Source organism: Phoca vitulina, unplaced genomic scaffold (genome assembly GCF_004348235.1).
Source record: "Phoca vitulina isolate PV1807 unplaced genomic scaffold, GSC_HSeal_1.0 scaffold60, whole genome shotgun sequence".
In the NCBI taxonomy this organism is placed as follows: domain Eukaryota; kingdom Metazoa; phylum Chordata; class Mammalia; order Carnivora; family Phocidae; genus Phoca; species Phoca vitulina.
The window spans coordinates 9,771,685-9,796,637 of NW_022589763.1; the positions used below are offsets into that span (position 1 = coordinate 9,771,685).

General features: G+C 42.2%; 1 protein-coding gene across 1 annotated transcript; it reads right to left on the reverse strand.

Annotated features, from left to right (window-relative positions):
- Positions 1–3,272: 3,272 nt before the first annotated feature.
- LOC116623760 (ER membrane protein complex subunit 2-like) lies at positions 3,273–4,226 on the reverse strand. The gene is given in 2 exon segments (XM_032391187.1): positions 3,273–3,513; positions 3,516–4,226. Coding segments are annotated over 2 exon segments (879 nt in total). The 5' UTR covers positions 4,210–4,226; the 3' UTR covers positions 3,273–3,328.
- Positions 4,227–24,953: the final 20,727 nt, after the last annotated feature.

Genomic DNA, 24,953 nt, shown 5'->3' on the forward strand with positions numbered 1-24,953 from the left:
GGGAGAAACAGACTCCCCGCTGAGTGGGGAGCCGGACGCGGAGCTCGATCCCAGGACCCTGAGATCATGACCTGAGCAGAAGGCAGACGCTTAACCGACTAAGCCACCCAGGCACCCCTGAGCAAGTTTAATTTTTGTATTTCTGAATATATCTGTCTTTTGCAAACCACATCCCATCACTTTTAGAGAAGGAAGAGGGCTATCATTCCAAAATTGCTACTGTTTGGTGTGATTTGACATATCTCACTCATTTAGCACAAGCAGAAAAAAAAATTAAAAAGAAAATTAGCAAGCTAGTTCCTTTCAAAAACAATCACCATCCCCAATGGGGACAACATGTGTACGTGCCTAGTAGGCACCTGCTCTGTGCTGTGTGCTCAGTGATGGTGGCAGTTATTATGTGCTTCCTCTTTTAGGAAAGGCTGCCTTATTAACTCACCTCACACCAAGGCATCTGGAGATGACACTACAAGAGGAAATAAGATGGCTTGCCAAACGCTTCCTTCCATTTAAGTACAGTCCATGAGATTTCCTGACCATTCATCATAAACAAAGAGGTGTTTGCAGCTTCAGAAACTCAAAGGATATGCTACTGTCGGGAAGGAAGAATTTCCTCTGCTCTTCTAGGTCCTTCTTACTAGACTAAGAATCAAATTGACGTGAGACAGATCAACAGGAGAAATTTAATTTTATGCTTACAAGGAATGCACACAGCCATGAAATTCCAAAGACAGACATAATGAAGTATGTATGTCATCCTGAATTAAGGAGAAGGAAGTAGGCATCTGGGACTTCAAAGGGAAGGAATGCAGTTTACAGGATGAAGAGTAAATGTTTGATAAGCAAATGTTTGCTGGGCCACTCAGCAAACAATGGGAAACAATGGGACTCAGAAACAATGGGACATAGAGGACTTTGATCAAACAGGTCTTGCTAGCTTCATCCCTATCGTTTTTAGTTCATATCACAGTGTAGTTATGGTGACAGCTGTCTTCCTGGAGCAGGTCCTCTATCTCAACTCTTTTTAGGCAGTTGAGAGGGCGGTAAAGAGCTCTTTCTGAATCTGCTTGCATTAACTCAAAATAACCTTCATGCCAAAGTGGCCCATGTTGGGGCAGCTTGCCCTTGGCCCCTACACTACCCATGACACAAACCAAAAAATTTCTGTCCCACCTTTGCTCACTCCATTTCGTATTGCTATGTAATAGCTGCTTCTCTACTTTTCTTTTTTTCCATAAAACGCAGGCTCTACACGTACCCCAAAAGCCTTCAGATAGACTGTTCCAGGACTAGCCAGCTAATTTGCAGGTTTAATCACACAACTCCACTCCTACGCTACCCCTTATCTCCTGGGTTCTGTGAGTCCCCAACCCCAGCTGAATCACTCAGCCACAATCACGTTAATTGCCTCCACCTGGCTGATTTTCCTGGGGCAGGCTGCCTTTGTCGAGCAGTAGGCGACATGTATTTATGCCATAGCATTTTAGTATCCATGGTACAAATCAACTCTTCCGATTTTTCAGGCATGAATTAAAGTAACAGCTTTCTGCATTATAATAACAGCAAAACCCAAATTAACTGCAAATCTCAATAAACAAGTGTTGTTGGAAACCAACCTCCGTGCTTCAGAACCAAAATATAATACGAAGATGGAGTCTGGGATAAAGAGGAACAATCGCTTTATTGCTTTGCAGGGGCAAAGGAGGCTGCAGCAGGGAGTGGCCTTCAAAAACTGCGAGCCTTCCGGGAGGAAGGGGCTGGGGTGTTTTACAGGGAAATACAGGGTCTAGCAGGTTTCAACAGGGATTGTATATGTGTTGCCAGCCCCCTTAGTTGTTTTCAGGGTGGTACCTGAAACAGAAGGCTAAGAAGGGAGGAGGGGAGGTTTGCGGAAGTGAAGAAAAAGGTTACTTTAAAACTGAGCTTCACTGAAGCATTAGTGCAGCCATTTTGGTTTTTGGTCAACTGTATGCTTTGAAGCAGTTTCACAAGTATATTTTTATTTAATTTTTATCCAGCTCAGGATGAACTTAAGAAAATCATTCTGTTTTCAATCTTTAGTTTTCATGCTTTTGTAAGCACCATACATTCATTCAATTAGGTGTTTGTTTCGGCAATTAAATCTTGTAGTATGGGTTCATAATTATCATTATTTTTTATTTTTTTAGATTTTATTTATTTATTTGACAGGGAGAGCACAAGTAGGCAGAGCAACAGACAGAGGGAGAGGGAGAAGCAGGCTCCCTGCCGAGCGGGGAGCCCAATGCGGGGCTCGATCCCCGGACCCTGGGATCATGACCTGAGCCGAAGGCAGACGCTTGATGACTGAGCCATCTAGGTGCCCCTGGGTTCATAATTATGATCACAGCTATTCACAGACTAGGCCTCTGGGAGTTGATAAAGGAGACACAGAAAATCGGACCTTCTTGGTGTAGATTGGCTGGCTGTTGAACAAACCCCTGTCTTCTGCCTCTTGAGCACCCACATTTCCCAGCTGCCCTTTGAAGTTTGGTGTGGCCATGTGACTATATCCTAACCAATGAAATGCATACAGAAGTGAAGTGGATGAATTCCAAGCCTGGTCCATTACAATCTTCCAGGTACCATCCTTTGAATTCTTTCCTATTACCCATGACCTTGGAGGCCATATGTTGAAAATGGCAGAGCCACAAGTTAGAAGAAAACTAGGTACGAGAATTGGCGCTTGGAGCAATGTCACCCACCTATCAGAAACACCCCTTTTGGACCTTGCATGAAAAAGAAATAAATCTCCAGTTTTTCTAAGCCACTGAGATTTGAGATGTATATGTTGTAGCATAGTTTTACCTTAAGTAGTAAAGATTTATACTGTGCATTTAAAAATAAAGTGTTATGTTTCCCCCTAATAACGGTAATATATTTTCATTGTCTACTATTGGAGAATACTCCACACTGACACATTATGTTGCCTGAAAGATGCTTTTATTTATTTATTTATTTATTTATTTATTTATTTATTTTTTAATCTTCAAATGCAAGTCTAATAAATCACATGATTTATTTATGGGATTTCTACATCAGGTTGGGGTTTAAAAGAAGCTATATATGTGTGATATGAAGAGAATGATGTACAATCAATATGAATCTTGTTAAATCTCTCTTCCGTGGACTTTCTCCATCTTCCTGCTTAGCAGTAAAAGGCATTTTTAGGTTTATATAAATATTCTTTACAATTGCCCTCTTAACAAAAAATTAGTATATAAATAGCACTAGGCATTTAGTAAATAAGTCACAGGCCAGTAAGTTCAATTGTGCAGTTGTGAAATGTAATGTGAAAGAGTTTGAAACCTTAAGACTGGGTGATCTGCAGTGTTTCCAACATGTCTTCGACTGCCTTAAGAGAGTATTTGGTTTCCTTCTTACTTCGACCTGCAAACTGATAAGCTCTGTTTATTTGTCTAGCTGCCCAACTAGCATATTTCATGTTGTCCTTTTTTGTTTTTGCACTTGCTTTTGGATTAGAAGCAATATGTAAAGCCCAAACAAAGCTCTCATATTTCTGTTGTTCAGTTTCAGTGCCTGAGCAAAATACTTTCTTGAAAGTTCGAGGTTTTCAAGTCCACCTTGGGTATATTTAACTTCAGCATACTGCTGACAGTGTAAGTGGTTGTGTGGATTAGTCATCATTAGCTCCTCTAAACAAAAGGCTGCTTTAGCATAGTCATGTTCATTGATATAAAGTTCTGCAAGTTCATGCCAAGCTTCTTGGTCCCCAACAAATTGTTCCAGATACTCATTCAGTTCCCGAATGGCCTCCACATTTTTCCCCTGGGCTTTTCGAATGGCAATCTTACGCTTTCTTGCAGCAGTGTTAGTTGGATCTTCTTGTAAAATTCTATCATATAGTTGTATAGCATCATCATATCTTTCCATGGCTTCAGATCTCATGCCAGTTAGTCTCTTGACTCTGTGACTGCCAGGGAACTGTCTTCTTAACTCCTGAAGACAAAACAATGCCAAGTCATCTCGACCATAGTCTAGGGCTGCAATCATCACTTGCTCATATATGATCCAAATATCATCTCCAAGCTTAGCAGCATATTCATTAATTAATTCCTCTCCAACTTCCACAATTTGCTCACTGTTTCTTGAGTTTTCTTCTCTCCATTTTCTCATTTTATCTCGCATTTCTTCCCAAGTGACATCGTAAAGCTCTGAGACCTTCGCCATCTTCTCAGAACCTGGAGGCAGGGCTGAAAGATGCTTTTAGAAATAAATCTCTGATAATAATTTTGTTAGTCGGTCATAACATCCTTTCTTTTTCCTGAACATGGAAGGTAAAAACAAAAAAACCGAACCGCCCCAAAAAAAGACCCCCTCAATTAAGATGCATTATTCTAGTTAATGTTTTAGCAATGAGTGACAAAGTTTAATAACTAAACTAACTCACGGTGAATTAAGCAATCTTGGGAATAGTAACTTTCTCAGGTCCCCAAGACATGATGCAATATTTCAGTGACATTTCCATTTTACAACTAAGATACAACTTAGGCTCTGCTCGAAATTCTCTCAACATACGTCAGTACATGCGGAAATGGAAACTCTCGTGCCGTTGAGACTGGATGTATTAAATTCTTGTTTCTAGGACACAAATATATGAAATGCCCATGCAGTGCTATGCCCAGCTTTCCATTCAGTGTCACACTCTGTCAGACAACTTGAGGTGTGTGGTCGGCTGCACTGTGCCTTCTCTCCCTCAGCAAATGTTCATGAAGCACTGACCGCCAATGGTCTAAGCGCTTGGGGCACAACACCGAGTGAGCAACAATCTTGGTAATCGAGGAGCTTAGAGGTCTGGGCAGAGGGCAGCTAATTCCTGTGAAGAAGGGGCTGAGAAAATCATCAAAGACAAGAGTCTGATAGAAATCTGGAAAGGTTGGGCAAGAGTATAAGGATAAATGAAGGAAAGGCATCGCAAGTTGAGAGACTGCCAGGGACCAAGACGTGAGATTTTGAATGATGTGAAACCTGTGGGGAATGAGGAGTTCATTTTGGCTGGTGTTCAGGGGAAAAGTGGGGAGTGCAGAAACAGGGGTTTGGGGAGCTAGACTGGGGTCAAGTTATGCAATCTTGGTTGATATTCTATACATCCTGAACATTTACTTTCTGTATACAAAGAGAGGTCAACAGATAGACAGTAATAGAGGATAGACATTCAGCAGAGCAGTGAGTGACCCTATCATGTCAAGTTTAGGGGAAATCATTCTGGCAGAGCATGGAGGATGGCCTAGAATAGAGATGGTATTCTGGAAGCACCGAGGCCAGTTAGGAGGCTGTTGGAGTATCGGAGTAGAGGTGGCACTTGATTTGGGAGATGTTTCTGAGATGGAATCAGGACTCGTTGGCTGTTTGGGTGTATAGGGGCCCAGGGCAGGCTGCCCTCAAATGTGCCACTTTGGCATATTGATTATTGTAAATAAAAGCGACTTAAGGGGCAGCCTGCACAGAAGGACTCTCAGACTCTCCTCTGTCCTCCCGAAAGCAGGAAGTAACTCTCCCATATGAAAGGTACCCTTCCTGGGGCAGGCAGGAAAGAGACATCCTGATCACCAGAGATGGGAAATTTTGAGCCCAGAAGGCTGTCTAAATGACCTGTGGTGTCTCTCTTGATCAGATGGGGGTCCCTAAACATGGGGCGACCCAATTGAGTGGAAGCCGGTGGCACAGGCAGTGAAAGAATTCACCTGAAGCAGAACAAAGGAGCTAGAAGTTTATTGGATACACTGCAAGAGAACAGCGGGCAGGACAGCAGAGGGGACACTGTCTGCCAGGAGGCAGTGTTGGGGGCTGTATTTAAAGGGGGAAGGGAAGGAGGTATGGGAATATATGGAATTTTCCTTTTTTGGTACCTGTACTCAGTTGCAAGTAACCCGCTGGCCCACTAGAACTTAAGGAGATTTTGAGATGAGTCAACTGATGGGCCTGTTTGTGTGCAGCTCGGTGGTCCCTGTGGGCCCTTTGGCCTTGCTCTACATCCCATTGCTCAAGCCTGCTGCCTAAAAGCATCCTCTACACAACCCTTGTTACTTTTTAGTAATTTACTACCCCAGTCCAAATTCTGTCTAGAATTCCTTACTAATTGAAGCTCCCAAATTCCATTCTCTTTGCCCTGTCAATTCCTCATAGATTAATTGTCTCTTTGTCTACAAAGTCTAAAAACTCCCTGCCTTGGTCATTCTCTTGGGTCTCAATTTCATGACTGTAAACATGTAAAAAAACTGGGATTTTTTTTCTCCTGTTAATCTATCTTATGTCAGTTTAATTCTTAGTCCCGTTGGAAGACCTTGAAGAGTAGAGAAGAATGCTTCCTTCCCTTCAGGTGGAAAGGAGAAACAGAAGTTAAAGATGCCTGAGATTTCTAGCTGGGAAGTCTGGGAGGATGATGACATTACTAGCGGAGGGAGGAAATTTGGAAAGAGAAGCCGAGTACAGAGGGTAAAGCCAAAGAGGTTGGTTCTTGACGTGTGGTAATAAAGGTGCCTGTGGAATATCGAGGTTGAACAAGAACTCAAAAAGTACACTGTGGCTTACAGTCTCAAAATGTAATAGTTCATACTAATTGCAAACGGGAAAAAGGTACCTTTACGGTGGAGAAGCGCGGAAGACGCCGCCTGAACCTATTGATTAGTCAGCACCAAAATGATGTCTCCTGGTAGAATATGTTGACAAGGACACAACATCACTTACGAAATTCTCCTGCCAGAAGTTCATAACCTGATTGTAATCGTGAGAAAACATCAAACACCCCCCCAACACGTTACTGAAACAAGACTTCAGCTGCCTCCATGTTGACCTCGAACTTTCTAGTTGGGTTCTTTCCAGCTTGTCTCTTGGCTCAGGCAGAAGACCCTGAGGGCAAAGCATCCCCTGATGGAAATTGAAACTACCCCCTCAAGCAACAAGGACCACCCTGAGCCAGTGAGAGCCCGCCTGTGATTGACCCCAAGACCATGATGGCTTTGCCCTTCGCTGCCCACCTGCACGTACCCACCCACCTTTGCCCCACATTTTCCTCATATCAGCCTGGATTGAATGCATGTCTGGCTGGCACTTTGGAGATAGTCTCTGAGATGCTAGTCCGCTCTCTTCGCCGGTGTTGGTCTCACTAAATAAATCCCTTTCTCATTTCATTCACCACCACTGCCTTTGGATTTTGTCAGCGGCGAGTGGCCAGATCTGGTCTGTTTGGGACCCCTTAGCCAGGTGGTCTTGCACCCCCGCGTGCCGGCCGCATTACAACACAGCTGCCCTGTATTCTTCAACAATGTCAATGCCATCAAAAACCAAATAAGGCAAGAACTCCCCCAGAGTAAAGGTGACAAAAAAGACAGGACAGTAAAATGAAATGTGTGATCTGGGATAGGGTCTTGGATCGCGGGAGGGGAGAATTCCTATTAAAAAGCGTCACTGAGGTGCAGCTGCTGGTAGCGCTTCACCAGACGACCCGGGCTGGGTCCTCGTGCCACTTCCTGCGCCGGCACACACCTTGACTACCTGCACATCTGGCCACTGTGCGACCGGAGTTCGGGGCTCACTGTGGGTGCATACCGGCTTCGTACTGTGCACCTGCCGGAAGCCACTGCCAGCCACGATGCGGCTCGAGGCGGACCGCTAGTGGTCACATGTATCAGAAGCAAACTAACGTTCCGTATCCAAAGGAATTTGGTTGGCACTCCCGGCCCCCACCCAACTCTATAAAAGAGAGCCTCGAAAACTTTGCCTGTCTGCCTTGCACATTTTATTGAGATCCTGCGTTAACAGGTGAAGGGACGGAGAATTTGTCACCCCAAAATATGCCTCTTTGGTATAAGGATTATCTTGAGATGATCGTTTAAAAAAAAAACAAAAAACAGCAGACACAGAAACTCTGAAAAGATAGTAGTAGTTACCCTTTTGTAAGAGACATTGAACTTTTATAAGGGAAATCTCCATCTGTAAGGGTGTCTCCCTCGCTGTACCAAATCTCTAGAAACTTTTATCAATGGTGAAGTGACCGACAAGTCAGAATCAAACCTTAACCTTGCTTACTGTGCTTTGCCAGGGTGACCTCCCATAACTGACTCCCTACCCCCAACGTCTTTCTTTTGCCTTCAGCTGAAGATGGTATTTAAGGTGGGGGCCTGGCCCTTTCTGAGAGTCTCTCCCATGTGTGTATACATGACATACGCATGTTATTCAATTTCTGTTTGCTTTTCTCCTGTTAACTTGTCTTTTTATTATAGGAGCGTCTCAGCCAAGATCCAGTAGAATAGAGGGAAAATGGTTTTTCCTCCTTCACAGAGGGAGGGAGAGATAGCTGCTGACCTCAGTATTAACTGATGATGGGATGCTCAAGCTTTGACCAGGCGATGAACATTACTTGGAAGCTTAAAATTCAAAGTAAGAACACATTTATCCTAACACCGGTGTAATAGCAGCCTAAGATAATCAGATATGAGACACAGAGACTAGAGATCCAAGACATGGATTATTGACATGTCTAAAAGAAAATTCCAGGGATGCCTGGATGGCTCAGTTGGTTGAGTGTCTGCCTTCGGCTCAGGTCACGATCCCAGGGTCTTGGGATTGAGTCCCACATCGGGCTCCTCACTCAGCGGGGAGCCTGCTTCTCCCTCTGCCTGCTGCTTCCCCTGCTAGTGTGTACCTTCTCTCACTCTGACAAATAAATAAAATCTTAAAAAATAAAATAAAATTCCAGAACAAGTGGAAGATAAGCAATATTTGGAGAAGAGAATACAGTTTTCTTGAGCTGAAGAAAAAAGTTTCATCTCTAGATGGGAAGACCCTATCACAGTCAAAGCAAAATTGACTAAAATTGTTCGATATATGAAGGCGAGCTGCTAATGTTTTAAATTTCAAAGATAAAGAATGATGTAGATTTTCAGAAAAAAAAAATTATCCACAAAGTATGAAATCAGGCTTCTCCTGAGTGTCACAGAATAACACTGAGACAGGGAAACTGAAGGGGCTCCATGAAAAAAACCGGCTTTTTTCCTCCTTTTCCTGCTTCTGTTCTTGCTAGGACCTGTACCCAGGCCTTACACGTGCCTTAATGTATGTCCTCCTTATAAAGGTCAAGGACTTAACGATTTCTTTGGAGACTTCCAGCGCAATAGATAACACCTACGGAGTGACCAGGTAGGCCATCATGAACGTTTTCCAAGACCACTGACTCCAGACACCTTGACGCCAAGACCCCTGGCTCTAGGGCATAAGTGACTTATGGAGGACATCAGAGCACTGGTCCTTGTTCTGACCAGTTCCTGGATGCCTGAGAGGACGTGGACACCAGACCATCATCTTCTATAAAAACCCCAGACCCCGAGCAAAGACGAGACTCACTCCCCTTCCTTTCTGAGTCTCCCAGCCACTCAGAATGTGCTTTCTCTCTCTGTCTTCAATAAACTCTGCTCTCCCTTCCTCCTGGCTCGTGTTTGATTTCTATCTTGTGTGCAGCCGAGGCCCCTCTTGGCTGGTCTTGTGGGACGCCCTCTGGGTCCTCGAACCCAACCAGCCTGCACCAACAGGATATACAAGACAGAGTATGTAATATTTTGAAGAGGGAAGGCTGTGTGTGAGTCACTAATTCCGTATCAAGTCATGTGCAAAAGTCACCAAAATCATTCTCATTTATATACAGTCTCTAAAGATTCCACCCTTGGTATGACCACTTGGCCCAGTTGGTAGAACACACAACTCTTGATCTTGGGGTCATTGGTTCGAGCCCTATGTTGGGTGTAGAGATTACTTTAAAAAAATTGGGGGGGGGGGCACCTAGGTGGTGTAGTCGGTTAAGTGTCTGTCTCTTGGTTTCGGCTCAGGTCTGACCTCAGGGTTGTGAGTTTGAGCCCCACATAGGGCTCTGTACTCAGCACAGAGTCTGCTTGAGTTTCTGTATCCCTCTCCCTCTGCCCCCCCATGCCTTGTCTGTCTCTTTCTCTCTCTCTCAAATAAATAAATAAATCTTAAAAAAAATTTTTTAATCTTAACAAAAAAAAGATTCCACCCTAAGAAAATTCACTCACAGATGTACTCTATAAATGACTGTTTAATCAAGATAAAAACTTGTAAAGTAGAAGTGCATGGTATTAGTCCTGATGGTGAGTGGGAAAATCAATTAAATAAGAAAGTCTGAATAATTATTGTAAATATGGTTTAAAAGCACAAAAATGTTTTTCAAAATTCAACTTTTCACCCATTTTGTTTCTCTAAAAATATTTTATTTTTTTAAAGATTTTATTTATTTATTTGACAGAGAGAGACAGCAAGAGAGGGAACACAAGCAGGGAGAGTGGGAGAGGGAGAAGCAGGCTCCCCGCTGAGCAGGGAGCCGGATGCGGAGCTCAATCCCAGGACCCCGGGATCATGACCTGAGCCGAAGGCAGACACCCAACTGACTGAGCCACCCAGGCGCCCTGGTAGGTAACTTCTGATCCTGAAAGACAAGTATCTTACCCATTTGAGTATGGGGTTTTCATAGTTTGAGTTTTCATAGGTAGATCACATGTGTAAACTCAGGGATTAATGTGCCCACTTCTATCTCATGCCATAATATAACAAAACGTAAATTCTTCAGGGCTGTCACTGTTTGTTTGTTTGTTTGTTTGTTTAAGGCTTTATTTTTAAGTGATCTCTATCCCCAATGTGGGGCTCCAACTTATGACCCCGAGATCAAGAGCCAGGCGCTCTACCAACTGAGCCAGCTGGGCACCCCGGGGCTGTCGCTGTTTTGAACAGGGAAGTCTGGTTAAGCTATACTGAAATTGGGATTCTGGCAGAGCCGTAGCCCCTGTGAGGAAAGAGAAGTACCAGCATCCCTGAGATGCTGAGGTTTATTCCCCATGATGAGGAGCTGAATTCTTACCAGCCCGTTCCCTCCCTCAAAAATATTTAGTTCCTGCAAGCCTAGGCAGGGTTCTTGGGTAGAGATGAGAGTGATTGCTTTATTGGCTCTGCCCCTCGATGGCTGCATAATTACACCTTTTACTCATGAAGGAAGTGATTATGTAAACACATTACATGTCATTACCGAAAATCGCAACGTGCCTACTTCCTGGCCGCCCAGCTCAATATCTAAATTACCCACTCCACCAAGTTGGGTAGAAAACTGGACCCAAGAAAGAGAATTGGCTATCACAATAAGAATGTTTGCAGAATCTTTTATTTGGGATTAAAGTGCTTTTAAAATACATGGGGGGCATTTAAAGTACGTACGTAATTCCAATATGACCACAGCATAATGATCTTCATTTGTTTGGAGTTCTTTCGAAATTTTATCCATATGGTCATATTGTTTCTAACATCCATCAAGCTGTATATATTTTATACACTTATAAATTTTATACATTATATAACATCATTTTAGAAACACTTTCTCTTGGTTTTACATTTTTATCATAAAATTTTTAACCATATACCATCCCATTTTATTTATACATAATATATATACTTTATTTAACCATTTCCTTCTTATTGGCTGCAAATGCTGGTTTTTTAAAATTATGAATAACTCTGCTGTAAATATCTTCATACATATGGATTTTTCTCCTTTTGAATTTTCATATTTCCTCAATTAAACTGATGTTGCATCTTAAAAATTGATACTATTTTAGAAATGGAGAAATACAATAATTCTATAATCTAGAAATCAGAGTAGAGGGTTTACTGCATCAAAACAGATTATGATACTTGATACGTGTATCAAAATGTCCTCTAGAAAGATTTCACCAATAACATCTGGAATATGTGTGTGTTACTGTTTTCCTACAGCTTTGCCAGCATATGAGATTTGACTTTTCTGTTGACTTTTTGTAGTCTAAATAGATGCAAATTGTTTCCTCATTATTATTTTAATTAAAAAAAAGATTTTATTTATTTATTTATTTAATTGACAGAGAGAGAGACAGCAAGAGAGGGAACACAAGCAGGGGAAGTGGGAGAGGGAGAAGCAGGCTTCCCGCCGAGCAGGGAGCCCGGTGCGGGGCTCGATCCCAGGATCCTGGGATCATGACCTGAGCCAAAGGCAGACGCTTAATGACTGAGCCACCCAGGGGCCCCTATTACAAATAATTCTGCTGTGAACTTGGGTGTATAAATATCTCTTCAAGACCCTGCTTTCAATTCTTTTGAAGTAGGATTGCTGGATCATCACAGAAAAAAAAAAAAAAATAAGAATTATCTCTTTGGACTACCGAATGACAAAGTTGATAGTACAAAGACCAATTGACAAATTATATTTGTGTGTCAGGGGCAGCATATCAGAGGGAAATTTTCTACCTCCCTTTATGCCTCATTTACAGTTTTTATGAGAGCTATTTTTTTTAACTTATTATGGAAGAATACATACAGAAAAGTACAAAAACCTTAAGTGTACAGCTCGATGAATTTTCTTTTTTTAAAAAAAAGATTTTATTTATTTATTTGACAGAGAGAGATAGCAACAGCAGGAGCACAAGCAGGGGGAGTGGGAGAGGGAGAAGCAGGCTTCCTGCTGAGCAGGGAGCCCGATGCGGGGCTCGATCCCAGGACCCTGGGATCATGACCTGAGCCGAAGGCAGACGCTTAACGACTGAGCCACCCAGGTGCCCCTATTACAAATAATTCTGCTGTGAACTTGGGTGTATAAATATCTCTTCAAGACCCTGCTTTCAATTCTTTTGAAGTAGGATTGCTGGATCATCACAGAAAAAAAAAAAAAAATAAGAATTATCTCTTTGGACTACCRAATGACAAAGTTGATAGTACAAAGACCAATTGACAAATTATATTTGTGTGTCAGGGGCAGCATATCAGAGGGAAATTTTCTACCTCCCTTTATGCCTCATTTACAGTTTTTATGAGAGCTATTTTTTTAACTTATTATGGAAGAATACATACAGAAAAGTACAAAAACCTTAAGTGTACAGCTCGATGAATTTTCTTTTTTTTAAAAAAAGATTTTATTTATTTATTTGACAGAGAGAGATAGCGACAGCAGGAGCACAAGCAGGGGGAGTGGGAGAGGGAGAAGCAGGCTTCCCGCTGAGCAGGGAGCCCGATGCGGGGCTCGATCCCAGGACCCTGGGATCATGACCTGAGCTGAAGGCAGACGCCCAATGACTGAGCCACCCAGGCGCCCCATTATTATTTTAATTTTAATATATTTAGCTATTTTAGTAGTAAGAGGTACCATCTTGCTTCTTTGGCTTTTCCCTTTCCATGTTATTATATCAGTTTTGCTGCCATATGCAAAATTGGAAGAAGGCAATGATTTCTTTATAGAATCATAGTCTTTAAGCTAGAATCCTTAGGGATCGTCTGGTCAGACCCCTCAATTTACCATATGATTAGATAAAAACCCAGTGAGATTCAAATTGCTCAAGATTTTGCAGCTAGGAAGTGGCAGGGCTAAAATTTGAGACCAAAATTCCGGACCTTTCCACTGGGCACACTGCCTCTCCGGTGCAAATTCTATTTGAATGCTAATGACATATCTCTCAGTCCTTGACGTTTAGGCTGGGCAGTATAAAACTTAGGCTTAAAATATTACTAATTCTTACTAAATAAATTAGTCAACAAAGTGAATTCTCATGAAAGAAAATTGACTATATCTGAATACGTTGCACCAAACTCTAAGGCACCTATCATGCACTCCCTGGAACTGGCTTATGTTATAAAGTCTGAGGTAGATGTCTTAAGTCCAGTAATTCACATTTGTCGGTGATTAAGCCCTCTGAGGACCTGAATCACCATGCTCTTGAATTCTTCTCACTGTAAATTCAGTCTCATTGCTATTAAATATTGATGCCGTGCTTACTTTTTTTTTTAAGATTTTATTTATTTATTTGACAGAGAGAGACACAGCGAGAGAGGGAACACAAGCAGGGGGAGTGGGAGAAGGAGAAGCAGGCTTCCCGCTGAGCAGGGAGCCCGATGCGGGGCTCGATCCCAGGACCCTGGGATCATGACCTGAGCCGAAGGCAGACGCTTAACGACTGAGCCACCCAGGCGCCCTGTGCTTACTTTTCCAAACCAAATCAGCGCTCAAACTTTACAGCTGAAGAATGGCGTATTTTTAGCCCATCGACTTTATCATTGTTATTTTCTATCTTTCATGATTTTATAAAATGTGCCAACAATTGTTAACCCAAGTCTCAGGCTTTATCAGTCTGCAACAACAATATTAAGTCACACTTCTGTCTCACACCCAAAGCATGTCATGAGCTCAAGTCAGCAAAACTGCTAGAAACTGACCCTCCTCAAACTGTTTTTTCAGCTATTTCTGAGGTCCCCAGCATAATGCCTCATAAGTACCCCAGAGTGGTCACCATCTTTTATCCCTGCCTCTTGGTCTTTCTTCTGGACAGTAATGCTGCTGGGCACTGCTGTCCTCCCTTGGTGACCGTAATTGATCTACCCCTACTGTGGTCTCAAAGCAAGGTTAGTCCTTCTCCAAATTCCTCATATCTAAACTGTGATGAAACTGTACTTTTAAAAAGCCACGTCAGGGACACCTGGATGGCTCGGTTGGTTAAGCATCCTACTCTTGATTTCAGTTCATGGCATGATCTCAGGGTGGTGAGATTGAGCCCTGAGTCGAGTATGCTTCTCTCCCCCTCCCTGTGACCCTCCCCTCCTTCTCTCTCTAAAAATAAATGAATAAACCTTTAAAAATAAATAAATTTTAAAACTTAAAAAATAGGGGCGCCTGGGTGGCTCAGTCAGTTAAGTGGCTGCCTTTGGCTCAGGTCATGATCCCAGGGTCCTGGGATCGAGCCCCACGTTGGGCTCCCTGCTTGGTGGGGAGTCTGCTTCTCCTTCTCCCTCTGTCTGCCTCTCTGCCTACTTGTGCTCTCTATCTCTCTGTCAAATAAATAAAATCTTTAAAAAAAAAAATTAAAAAATAAAAAGCCATGTCTCGAAGGCTCCAGGAAAAGGAAACTTAAAACAGAGAATAGCTTACAACATCCAGGAGAAGTAGCTATCTTTAGAGATGACAAGTCCAAACTCAAACACTGAAGACTTGCCTAATTCTCAGCGGTCCCTCACGTGGCAGGGAGACGACTCAAAGAGAAATCAGCGACTCCGGGTGTTGCCCTAGCTTGGTGTTCAAGTCCCATGGCCTGCCAACTTAGAGAAAGAAGAAATCCTCCAGACTTTCTCAAGCCCTAGTCTAGCTATATTTTCCTGCCCTGGAGTTGTCTTTCTCAGAATGACTGACAAGGAGAATACCCATTCCCTTTGGTAGGGGTGAGGGGGCAGGGAGGGGGTAGAAAGCCTATACCCACTCTAGAGTTGGATCTGGGCTTCATAGCTTAAGCAAGATAATTATAATAGTAGGCAGTGTATTTTCTGAAGACTGCCTTATGCAGTCTTAAAATTACCACATTTGGGGGAGAAATTTGTTCTTCAGTGGGAAACTGAATTTTCTAGAGTATAGGACACCTCTCTGGGTTATCCAATTCATGGGAGCTATTTTACAACTCTGCAAATTGTTGATAACTGACAGCAATGCAAAATACTTGTTTATAGACATCAAATTATGTCCTGTCTGGTAGAGGGCTAGAGGTTCAATTGACTTCTCTCTTCTGTGGAAGAAACCAGTTCCGTCTCAATGGGCTTATTCATTTCACTATTCCTCACCTATGACTAATATTCTGCACTGATTCCACTTATGATCACCAACTAATGATTTTGATTCCAATTCTGATGTGTGTAAGGTGGGGGGGGGGTGTTTCTTTACAGCCCTAAACAATTCTCTAACACCCAACTGGTGTCCTACAATTCAACATAATTTTGACCCTATCTATGGAGAGATAGCATCAGATCCCACAGGTTAAGGGCTCTGTTGTACAAGACTGACCCCCTTCCCAACCTCAGACACCAATGGCAAGTCCAGGTTGTCACCTATGCTTCTGACCAAGCATAGATTGGTCGTTCGAAAGACCTTGTCCTTGGATTCAATTAATTTGCTAGAGCAGGTTACAAAAATCAGCTCACAGAAATATTTTACTTACTAGATCACTGGTTGATTATAAAAGGCATAGCCAGGTGAAGAGATGCAGAGGGCAAGGCGTGGAGAAAGGGCACAGAGCTTCCATGCCCTCTCCAGGTGCTACTCTACCCAATCTCCATGTGTTCACCAATTCAGAATCTCTCTGAATCCCAGCCTTTTTTGTTCTTCTATGGAGCTTCATTACATAGGCTTGATTGATTAGATCATTGAACATTGGTGATTGAGTCAACCTCTAGCCCCTCTGCCGGCCAGGAGGTCAGGCAGGTGGGACCAAAAGTTCCAACACTCCAATCACTTGGTTGGTTCCTCTGGCAACCACCCCTCTCCCCTTGTAGATGCTGTCCAAGAGTCACCTCATTAACGTAAACTTAGGTGTGCTTGAAAGGGGTTGTTAACGAATATCAAGACACCTTTATAGCTCTGATCACTTAGAACATTCCCAGGGTTTTTGGAGCTCTGTGCCAGAAACAGACAAAGACCAAATATATATTTATTGTAAATCACAATATCGCAATGACTGTGTCTGTTCTTTGGATTCTCCTTTGAACTGGCTGTAATACCTTAGCATTTTCCTCATTAATGAGTTAAATAAGATCTTTAATACACATTCATTTTTATATTTGTATGAGAGTCATGATTTAAAAAAATTATTTTTTAACACCATGAGTAGGACCTTACAGCATGGTTAGTTTTTGCTAACTCATATCTAGTTGAGTTCCTTGTTATATTTTTCTATCAAAATGAGGAATAGAGGGCACCTGGGTGGCTCAGTCGGTTAAGCGTCTGTCTTCGGCTCAGGTCATGATCTCAGGGTCCTGGGATCGGGCCCCGTGTCAGGCTCTCTGCTCAGCAGCCAGTCAGCTTCTCCCTCTCCCTCTTGATGTCTCTCAGTCTCTCTCAAATAAATAAATAAAATCTTTTTTAAAAAATGAGGAACAGAGATGGAGTCTGTGGATCCCCCTCCCCCACTCTTGGCATAATATTCACACATACACAATACACATGCACATACACACAATTCCCCAACAATAAGCATTAATTTTTAGCCATAAAACAATCTAAAATCCACATTCAAGAGGAAAATACTTTCTAATGTAATACACTTTCTAATGTGATCCACCAAGCAGAACATGTGCTGTCTCAGCTTGAAGGGTCCTTCCTTTGGGTTATTTCCCCATATCCAGAAATTCTTCAAGAATGTTGAGTGCTTAGCTTTCATCTATATCAAGGTTTGTCAACCTCAGCACTGTTGACGTTTTGGACTGGATAATTCTTTGTCGTGGGGCTATGCTGTGTATTGAAGGAAGTTTAGCCACACCCCTGGCTGCTACTCACTAGAGGCCAGCAGCACCCCACCTCCAATCGTGACAACCCAAAATATCTCTAGACATGGCCAAATTTCACTTGGGGGTGCACAGTTGCCCCCAGTTGAGAACCACCAGTTTATTTTATTAAAAGTCTCTCAAATGGTTCCTATCAGAATAAAGGGAGGGTCTCCTCAAAGATAAGTGAGTGAACCCAACTGATATGTGGCAACATGAATTGCTCTTAGTAATGGTGCTGAGTGAACACAGAAAGTTGCAGAATGCTTGCCTGGTGTAATACTATTTATGTAAATCTTAAAACCACAAAGCCTTATAATGTGTATTGCTTTTAGAAACATGCATATGGAGTAAAAGTACAAAACCATGAATACGAAGAGTACACACCAGTTTAACAAGTATGGTCACCACTGGGAAAAGAGGGAGGGAATTAGGACAGGCGAGGAGTACAAAAGAAAAGTCAACCGTATCTGCAATGCTTAGCTTATTTTTAAAAGGAGACCTAAAACAAATAACTGCAAAATGTTACCACTTTTCCATTCCAGCTAGTGCATATGCAGATATTATGTTACTCTCCAAACTATTGTATTTTTATAAATTTATAAGAAAATATTAAAAAATACAGTTTAAATTTCACATAATGTTCTTCAAAGCTGTGTGTTACTAGGTTTTCAATCATCTACTGTTCTACATTATTCATACCTCTGCTTGCCTCCATCATTATAGATAGCTGTGAGCTGGCAGGGTTTCGAGAGCAATCTCCCAGCTCCGATGCTCACGACACCCATAATACTAATGCTGTCCTCTTATATTTGTGGAGTGCTTTATCTTTTCCCAGCCTGCTTTCATCCATCTTCTCATTTTATATTCACACCTTCTATCACCATCCATCTTAGTCTGGACTCTATTCACCATGGACATGTGGCTTCGATGAAAGCTTTCTCTTCAGCGACTACTTTAGTTTGGCTTATCCTAGGAGAGCCAGCTCTGAGCCAGGGATCCTGTTCCAGAGGTGAGCCCAGCAAGCACACCTAAGGGGAGCGAGGCAGGGCGGGGAAGGACGCTGACGAATGGCACACCAGAGAGCAGGTCATGGTTGAGGACAATTGAGGCTAGATCGGTAGGTGAGCTTTGGGAAACACCGTAGAACATGTCTCAGAGTGCTCCCTACTGAGAAGCAAGTTATACGGGTGACTTTTCCTCCAGCTCCCATCTGTTATTGACTGAGGGTTGCTCCCAGAGATGCTAGCTTTCCCTCACTTCCCACCAGACCGGCTCTGGGCTCAAGCGGAAGTCCTCAGATGTAGAAGCACAGACACTGGCCAGTGGATACCACTGGAATGTACTCGAACTCTGAGTGCTGGGAAGATATGAGCAGAGTCCTCAACACCTCGGCTACAACACCTTTCTACACGTGTGTCCTGTATTTCCGTGGATGTCTTGCATTACAGCTTATAGGGCATTTTTACAAATTAAATCTTATGAGGAAGGGCATATTCTGATTTGTAATTAGAAAGCTCAACTGAATCAACTTACTTGCCAGAGGCTTGAAAGTACGTCTTTTGACTCCAAATCCAATACTCTTTATTTTTATTTTTTTAAGATTTAAGATCTATTTTTGCGAGATAGACAGCATGAGTGGGGGTGAGGGGCAGAGGGAGAAGCAGATTCCCCACTGAGCAGGGAGCCTGAAATGGGACTCGATCCCAAGACTGGGATCATGACCTGAGCTGAAGGCAGACACTTAACCTACTGAGCCACCCAGGTGCCCTCCAGTATTTTTTAAATTGCATGGCTGGAGTCTCCCAATACCAGGGATTAGCAAACTATGGTCTCCTGTCACCTGTTTTTTCAATAAAGTTTTATTTGAACACCAACACACCCATTTGTTTGCACCGTGTCCACGGATCCTGCTGTAGGAATGGCAGAACCGCATGGTTGCAACAGAGGTCTGCAAAGCCAGATGTATTTAGGATCTGACTCTTTACAAGAAAAGTTTGTCAACCCCCACTCTATGCCGTAAAACTAGAGAAAAATTCATATTTTCCAGAGTTTTGAGAACTTTCAGTATGAACAAGTTTGTAAGAAGGAAATATTAATTATTATTCATTAAAATCCCATTTTTATGAAGTGGGTTAGGAGCAAAAAACCTTTTTCATAAAAGCAACTATTGGTCATTTGCCCCCCAAAATATATCAAGGTCCAAGGAGAACCTTGAGGCAGCTTCATCTCATCTATGGAATAAATTGCAAACACCTAGTTCAGACAGAGAAAATTGTAATCATCTATTGTGCCAAACCCCAACTCATTGAAAGTGGTGTTGATGATGATGCAAAACTGTGTTCAAACTTAGTGAAAGAGAGGGCCATAATTGTTGAGTAATGTCTCCAGTGGACAGAGGGAGGGACAGTGGTGGCCAATATCGAATGCAAAAGAAAAAGCACAGCCGCCTGTCATGGGATGGGGGGAGGAAATAACAAGAGGCAAGGGGACTCTAGAATAGATAGCCACAGCCCGCTCCCCTTCCTGTGATTCCGGGGAGATAAGGAAGGCTGATGAAATACACCAAGTGGGAAAAATAGAGCTGGTGGCTTTGACTCCTATGACTAGGGGTAGGCTTGGACGGAGTCTGAAATTGGCAGGCTTTTTCTTTTATTTTCTTTGTTTAATTTATAGACTTTTATTTTTTAGAATTTAGTTTTAGGTTTATAAGAAAATTGAGCCAGTAGTACAGAGAGTTCCCGCATATCCCCCACCCCTTTCTCCCTCACCCACATGCAGTTCCCCTCTTATTAACATCTTGTGTTGCTGTGGTACATTTGTTAACAATTAGTGAACCAATATTGACACATAATTATTAACTAAAGTCCCTCATTTACATCAGGGTTCACTCTTCGTGTTGTACATTCTATGGGTTTTGACAAATGCATAATATCACCTATCCACTGTTACAGTGTCATATAAAATAGTTTCATTGCCCTGCAATTTCCGCATTTTGCCTGCTTACACTTCCCCTGTCACCCACACGCCTCCCACGTGGAGCCCCTGACAATCACCGATCTTTCGACTATAGGGTTGCCTTTTCTGGAATGTCATAGTTGGAATCCTACAGTATGTAGCATTTTCAGATTGGATCTTTTCATTTAGCAATATGCATTTAAGACTCCTCCGTGTCTTTTCACGGCTTGACAGCTCACTTTGTAATCAGTGAGTAATATTCCATTGTCAGGATGTGCTAAATTTTATTTATCCACTCACCTCTTGAAAAATATCTTGGTCACTTCCAGTTTTTGGCAATTCAGTGACCTATTTCTTCTTGGGCGAATTTTGAGAGATTGTGTCTTCCAAGGAATCATTCCATTTCATCTACGTTATCAAATTCATGGGCATAGCGTTGTTCATGATATTCCTTCATTATCTTTTTTTAATATTAGTCCATGGGATCAGTAGGGATGGCCCCTCTTTCATTTCTTTTATTACTAATTTGTATCTTCTCTCTCTTTTTGTCTTGATTAGCCTGGCTAAGGGTTATCAATTTTATTGATTTTTTTTTTTTTTCAAAGAAACAACTTCTGGTTTTGTGGGTATTTTTAAATTGTTTTCCTGTTTTCAAGTTCATTGATTTCTGTCACAATTTCTACTGTTTCTTTTCCTGTGCTTGCTTTAGGTTTATATTGCTCTTCTTTCTCGAGTTTCCTATAGTGGAAACTTAGAATACGGATTTTAGATCTTTTTTTTTCTAATATATTCATTCAATGTTATACATTTCTCTCTAAGCACTGCTTTTGTTGCATCTTCCATATTTTGATAAGTTGTATTTTCATTTTCATTTAGTTCAAAATATTTTAAAATTTTGGGGTACCTGGGTGGCTCAGTCGATTGAGCGTCAGACTCTTGGTTTTGGCTCAGGTCATGATCTTGGGGTCCTGGGATCAAGCTCTGTGTCTGGCTCCCTGCTCAGTGCAGAGTCTGCTTGTCCCTCTCCCTCTCTTTCTGCCCCTTCCCCCCATTCATACGCACTCTCTCTCTAAAATAAATAAATCTTTAAAATTTTTAAAAATTTTCTCTTGATAATTCCTCAACACATGTATTTAGAAGTGTGTTGTTTAATCTCCAAACATTTGGGGATTTTCCAGCTGTCTGTTGTTGATTTGTAGTTAAAGTCCACTGTGATCTGAGAACATACATTGTATGGCTTCTATTCTCTTAAATTAAGGTGTGTTTATGGCCCAGATTGTAATCTAACTTGGTGAATGTTCCATGTGAGCTTGAGAAGAATTTGTATTCTGCTTTGTTGGAAGAAGCATTCTATAAACGTCACTTAGACCCAATTGATTCTTGGTGCCCAAAGGAGAGGGGACTTTTCTCCCCCATGATATTCATTCCTGGTAGTACTCCTGGATATAAAACCCACAAAAGTGTGGGAGGGCCCCTACAGCTGGGGCAGCAGCAGCTTTTAGCTATCAAATTAGTCTACATTCAGCCTTTAGCAATTCACCAACTACCATTTTTTTTAAAGATTATTTATTTACTTATTTGAAAGAGAGAGAGAGAGCACAAGTGGTGGGGGGAGGGACAGAGGGAGAGGAAGAAGCAGACTCCCCACTGAGCAGGGAGCCCGATGTGGGGCTTGATCCCAGGACCCTGAGATCATGACCTGAGCCGAAGGCAGACGCTTAACGACTGAGCCACCCAGGCGCCCCACCAACTACCATTTTAATGTTCCAACTAGTCTGGCTCCTGAGGTCTCTGCTCTTGCTGAGCTGTGATTCTCTGTATTTACATATCTCTCTAGTTTTCAGGATGGTCGTTTTCCCTGTGATCTCAATTCTCTGCTAGATCCAAGAAAATTTATCGATTTTCAGTTTGTTCGGCTTTTTTCTTGTTGTGACGACAAGAGTGATGACTTCCCAGCCCTTTCCTTGTCAGAGCTAACAGGGAGGCACGATCAGTATACACCCAGAGGCTGGCCTGTTACAGTGCAGGTCCCCCGGGGGACCAGGCACACTGATTGCTACCAGCAACCACCAACCCCTTCACAAAACCACATCTTCAGCTAAAATTGTGCTCTACAAAGACAGTGTTAAAATCAAACTAAATGTAATTTTCAAGAGAAGGATCTTTCAGTGCTATCTGGTTTTATGGTTTGAACCAGACTTCATTTCCACTGTATCAAATCCCAGTGGCCTTTTCAGTGACAGAAGGGATTTCTTACAAATTCTGTGCATTGCAGTTAATTCTTAAGTTGCTCCAGAATATGCTTTCTCTGGCTTATAAGCAGACCTCTACTCCACCTTATGAGTCTCCAGCTCTTTTCCCTTAAATCTGAAACACAGTGATAGGTTCCAGCCCAAGAGACCTGCTTGATAAGTCACTCTTCCGAGGATGACTAGGCAGTGGACTAAAGATAAGAATTATAATTTTTATTCAAATTGCTAAATCCATAACTATATCTTTCTAAATTAAGTCTGTTCTGATATGACCTGTCTCTAGATTTCCATTCACAGTCTTATTGATCAGATGATTTAGAGAAAGTAAAAAAAAATACCATGCTTTTGATTTTTCTTCTTCTTCCTCAAACCCATTGGTTCTCAACTGGGGGCAATTTCATCCCCAAGGGGCCATTTGGTAATGTCTGGATACATTTCTAGTTGACATAACTGGGTTGGGGTGGGGGGTGGGTGCTACTGATCTCTTGTGGGTAGAGGCCAAAGACCCTGCTAAACATTTACAACACACAGGAAGGTTTCCCACAACAAAAATTATCCACCAAAAATGATCTGGTCCAAGGTATTAATAGTGCCGAGGTAGAACCCTGCTATAATCTGAGAAATTAGCCACCGTGGCCTAGCTCTTCAGCTATACCAGAATCCTAATGATCTCATTATTCTTATCTCTTTATTGATTTTTGTAGTACAAAGATAATGCTTCTCTTTGGACTATTTTTCCATGAGGCCCAGGAAGTTAGTCTTGAAATGCTGCCCCACAAACCCTACAGGTCAATGATTTATAGTCTCATCTACTTACTGGAGGCCTACTAGGTACCGGGGTCCTAAGAGGTAAACACTGGAAAAATTACAGTCTGTTTAGCATGCAGATAATGCAATAAAAATTAGTAATAACACCAGGTAACTCCAGATCAGAGGTGTCGAAAACCTACCTCCATGCTTTGGAGCCAAAATATATCTCAAAGACAAGAGTTTGGGATAAAGAGGAACAATAGCTTTATTGCTTTGCCAGGCAAAGAAAGCTAAGGCAGGCTATGGCCCTCAAAAACTACAAGCTCTGGGGGGTGTTGGGGGTGGTGGGGGTGCTGGGGGTGCTGGGGGTGGGTGCTATTATAGGGAAATACAGGATCTAGCCAGTTTTGACAGGAATTGTGCTGCCAGCCTTGCTGGTCATGTCTTTAGGGTGGTACCGGGTTCCTAAAACAGAAGGCTATGAAGGTAGGAGGGGAAGTTTGCAGAAGTGAGGGGGAGGGGGTGCCTGGGCGGCTCAGTCGTTAAGCGTCTGCCTTCGGCTCAGGTCATGATCCCAGGGTCCTGGGATCGAGCCCCGCATCGGGCTCCCTGCTCCGCGGGAAGCCTGCTTCTCCCTCTCCCACTCCCCCTGCTTGTGTTCCTGCTCTCGCTGTGTCTCTCTCTGTTAAATAAATAAATAAAATCTTAAAAAAAAAAAAAAAAGAAGTGGGGGGAAAGGTTACTTTAAAATTGAGCTTCACTGAAGCATTAGTACAGCCATTTTGATTTTTGGTCAACTTTAAACTTTTAAGCGGTTTCAGAAGTACAAATAAAATTGCAGAAATAGCCTTGGTGGAGAGACAAGAACCAGCATCTTTAGAACTACTGAGCCGCAGATGTGGTTTACAGATGTTCTAGTTAATCCTCATGGAAGTCACATCAGACAACCTTGCTCTCTCAAATAAAGCAGTCAAGAAGAAAACAGATACCTTGAAGATGGTTTGTCCCCTTCCTGTTAATAACTCAAATATATGCCTTATAGAAATTTACAAGCTACAAAGTGTCCGCAGGGGAACATAAAACTCACCCATTATTCCATTCTCAGAGATAACTTTTCAGTGTATGACTTTGCAACTTTTTTTTGCACAAATAATGTATTTTAAATATAATTGAGTTTATTATATATATATATATATATATATCTCACATATCTTTTCCTCTCCCTACAATATTATTCATGGGTATTTTTGTAGGTTAGTTGATACTTTCTAAAGTGTAGAGACCACTTTTATTTATTTATTTATTTTAAGATTTATTTATTTATTTGCGAGAGAGAGTGCACACAGAGAGAGAGAATCCCAAGCGGACTCCCTGCTGAACGTGGAGTCCAATGCCGGGCTTGATCTCATGACCCTGAGATCATAACCTGAGCTGAAATTGAATTGGAAGCTTAACCAACTGAGCCACCCAGGTGCCCCATAAAGGCCACTTTTAGGCAGCAGGCTTGAGCAGTGGAAACCTGAGCAAGGCAAAAGGGCCGACAGTGACTACTGAGCTGAACTAACAATGCTAGGTTTTATAAATACCTGTTTAATGATATACAAATCCGTGTACATGGATGTTGATATTTTTCACTGT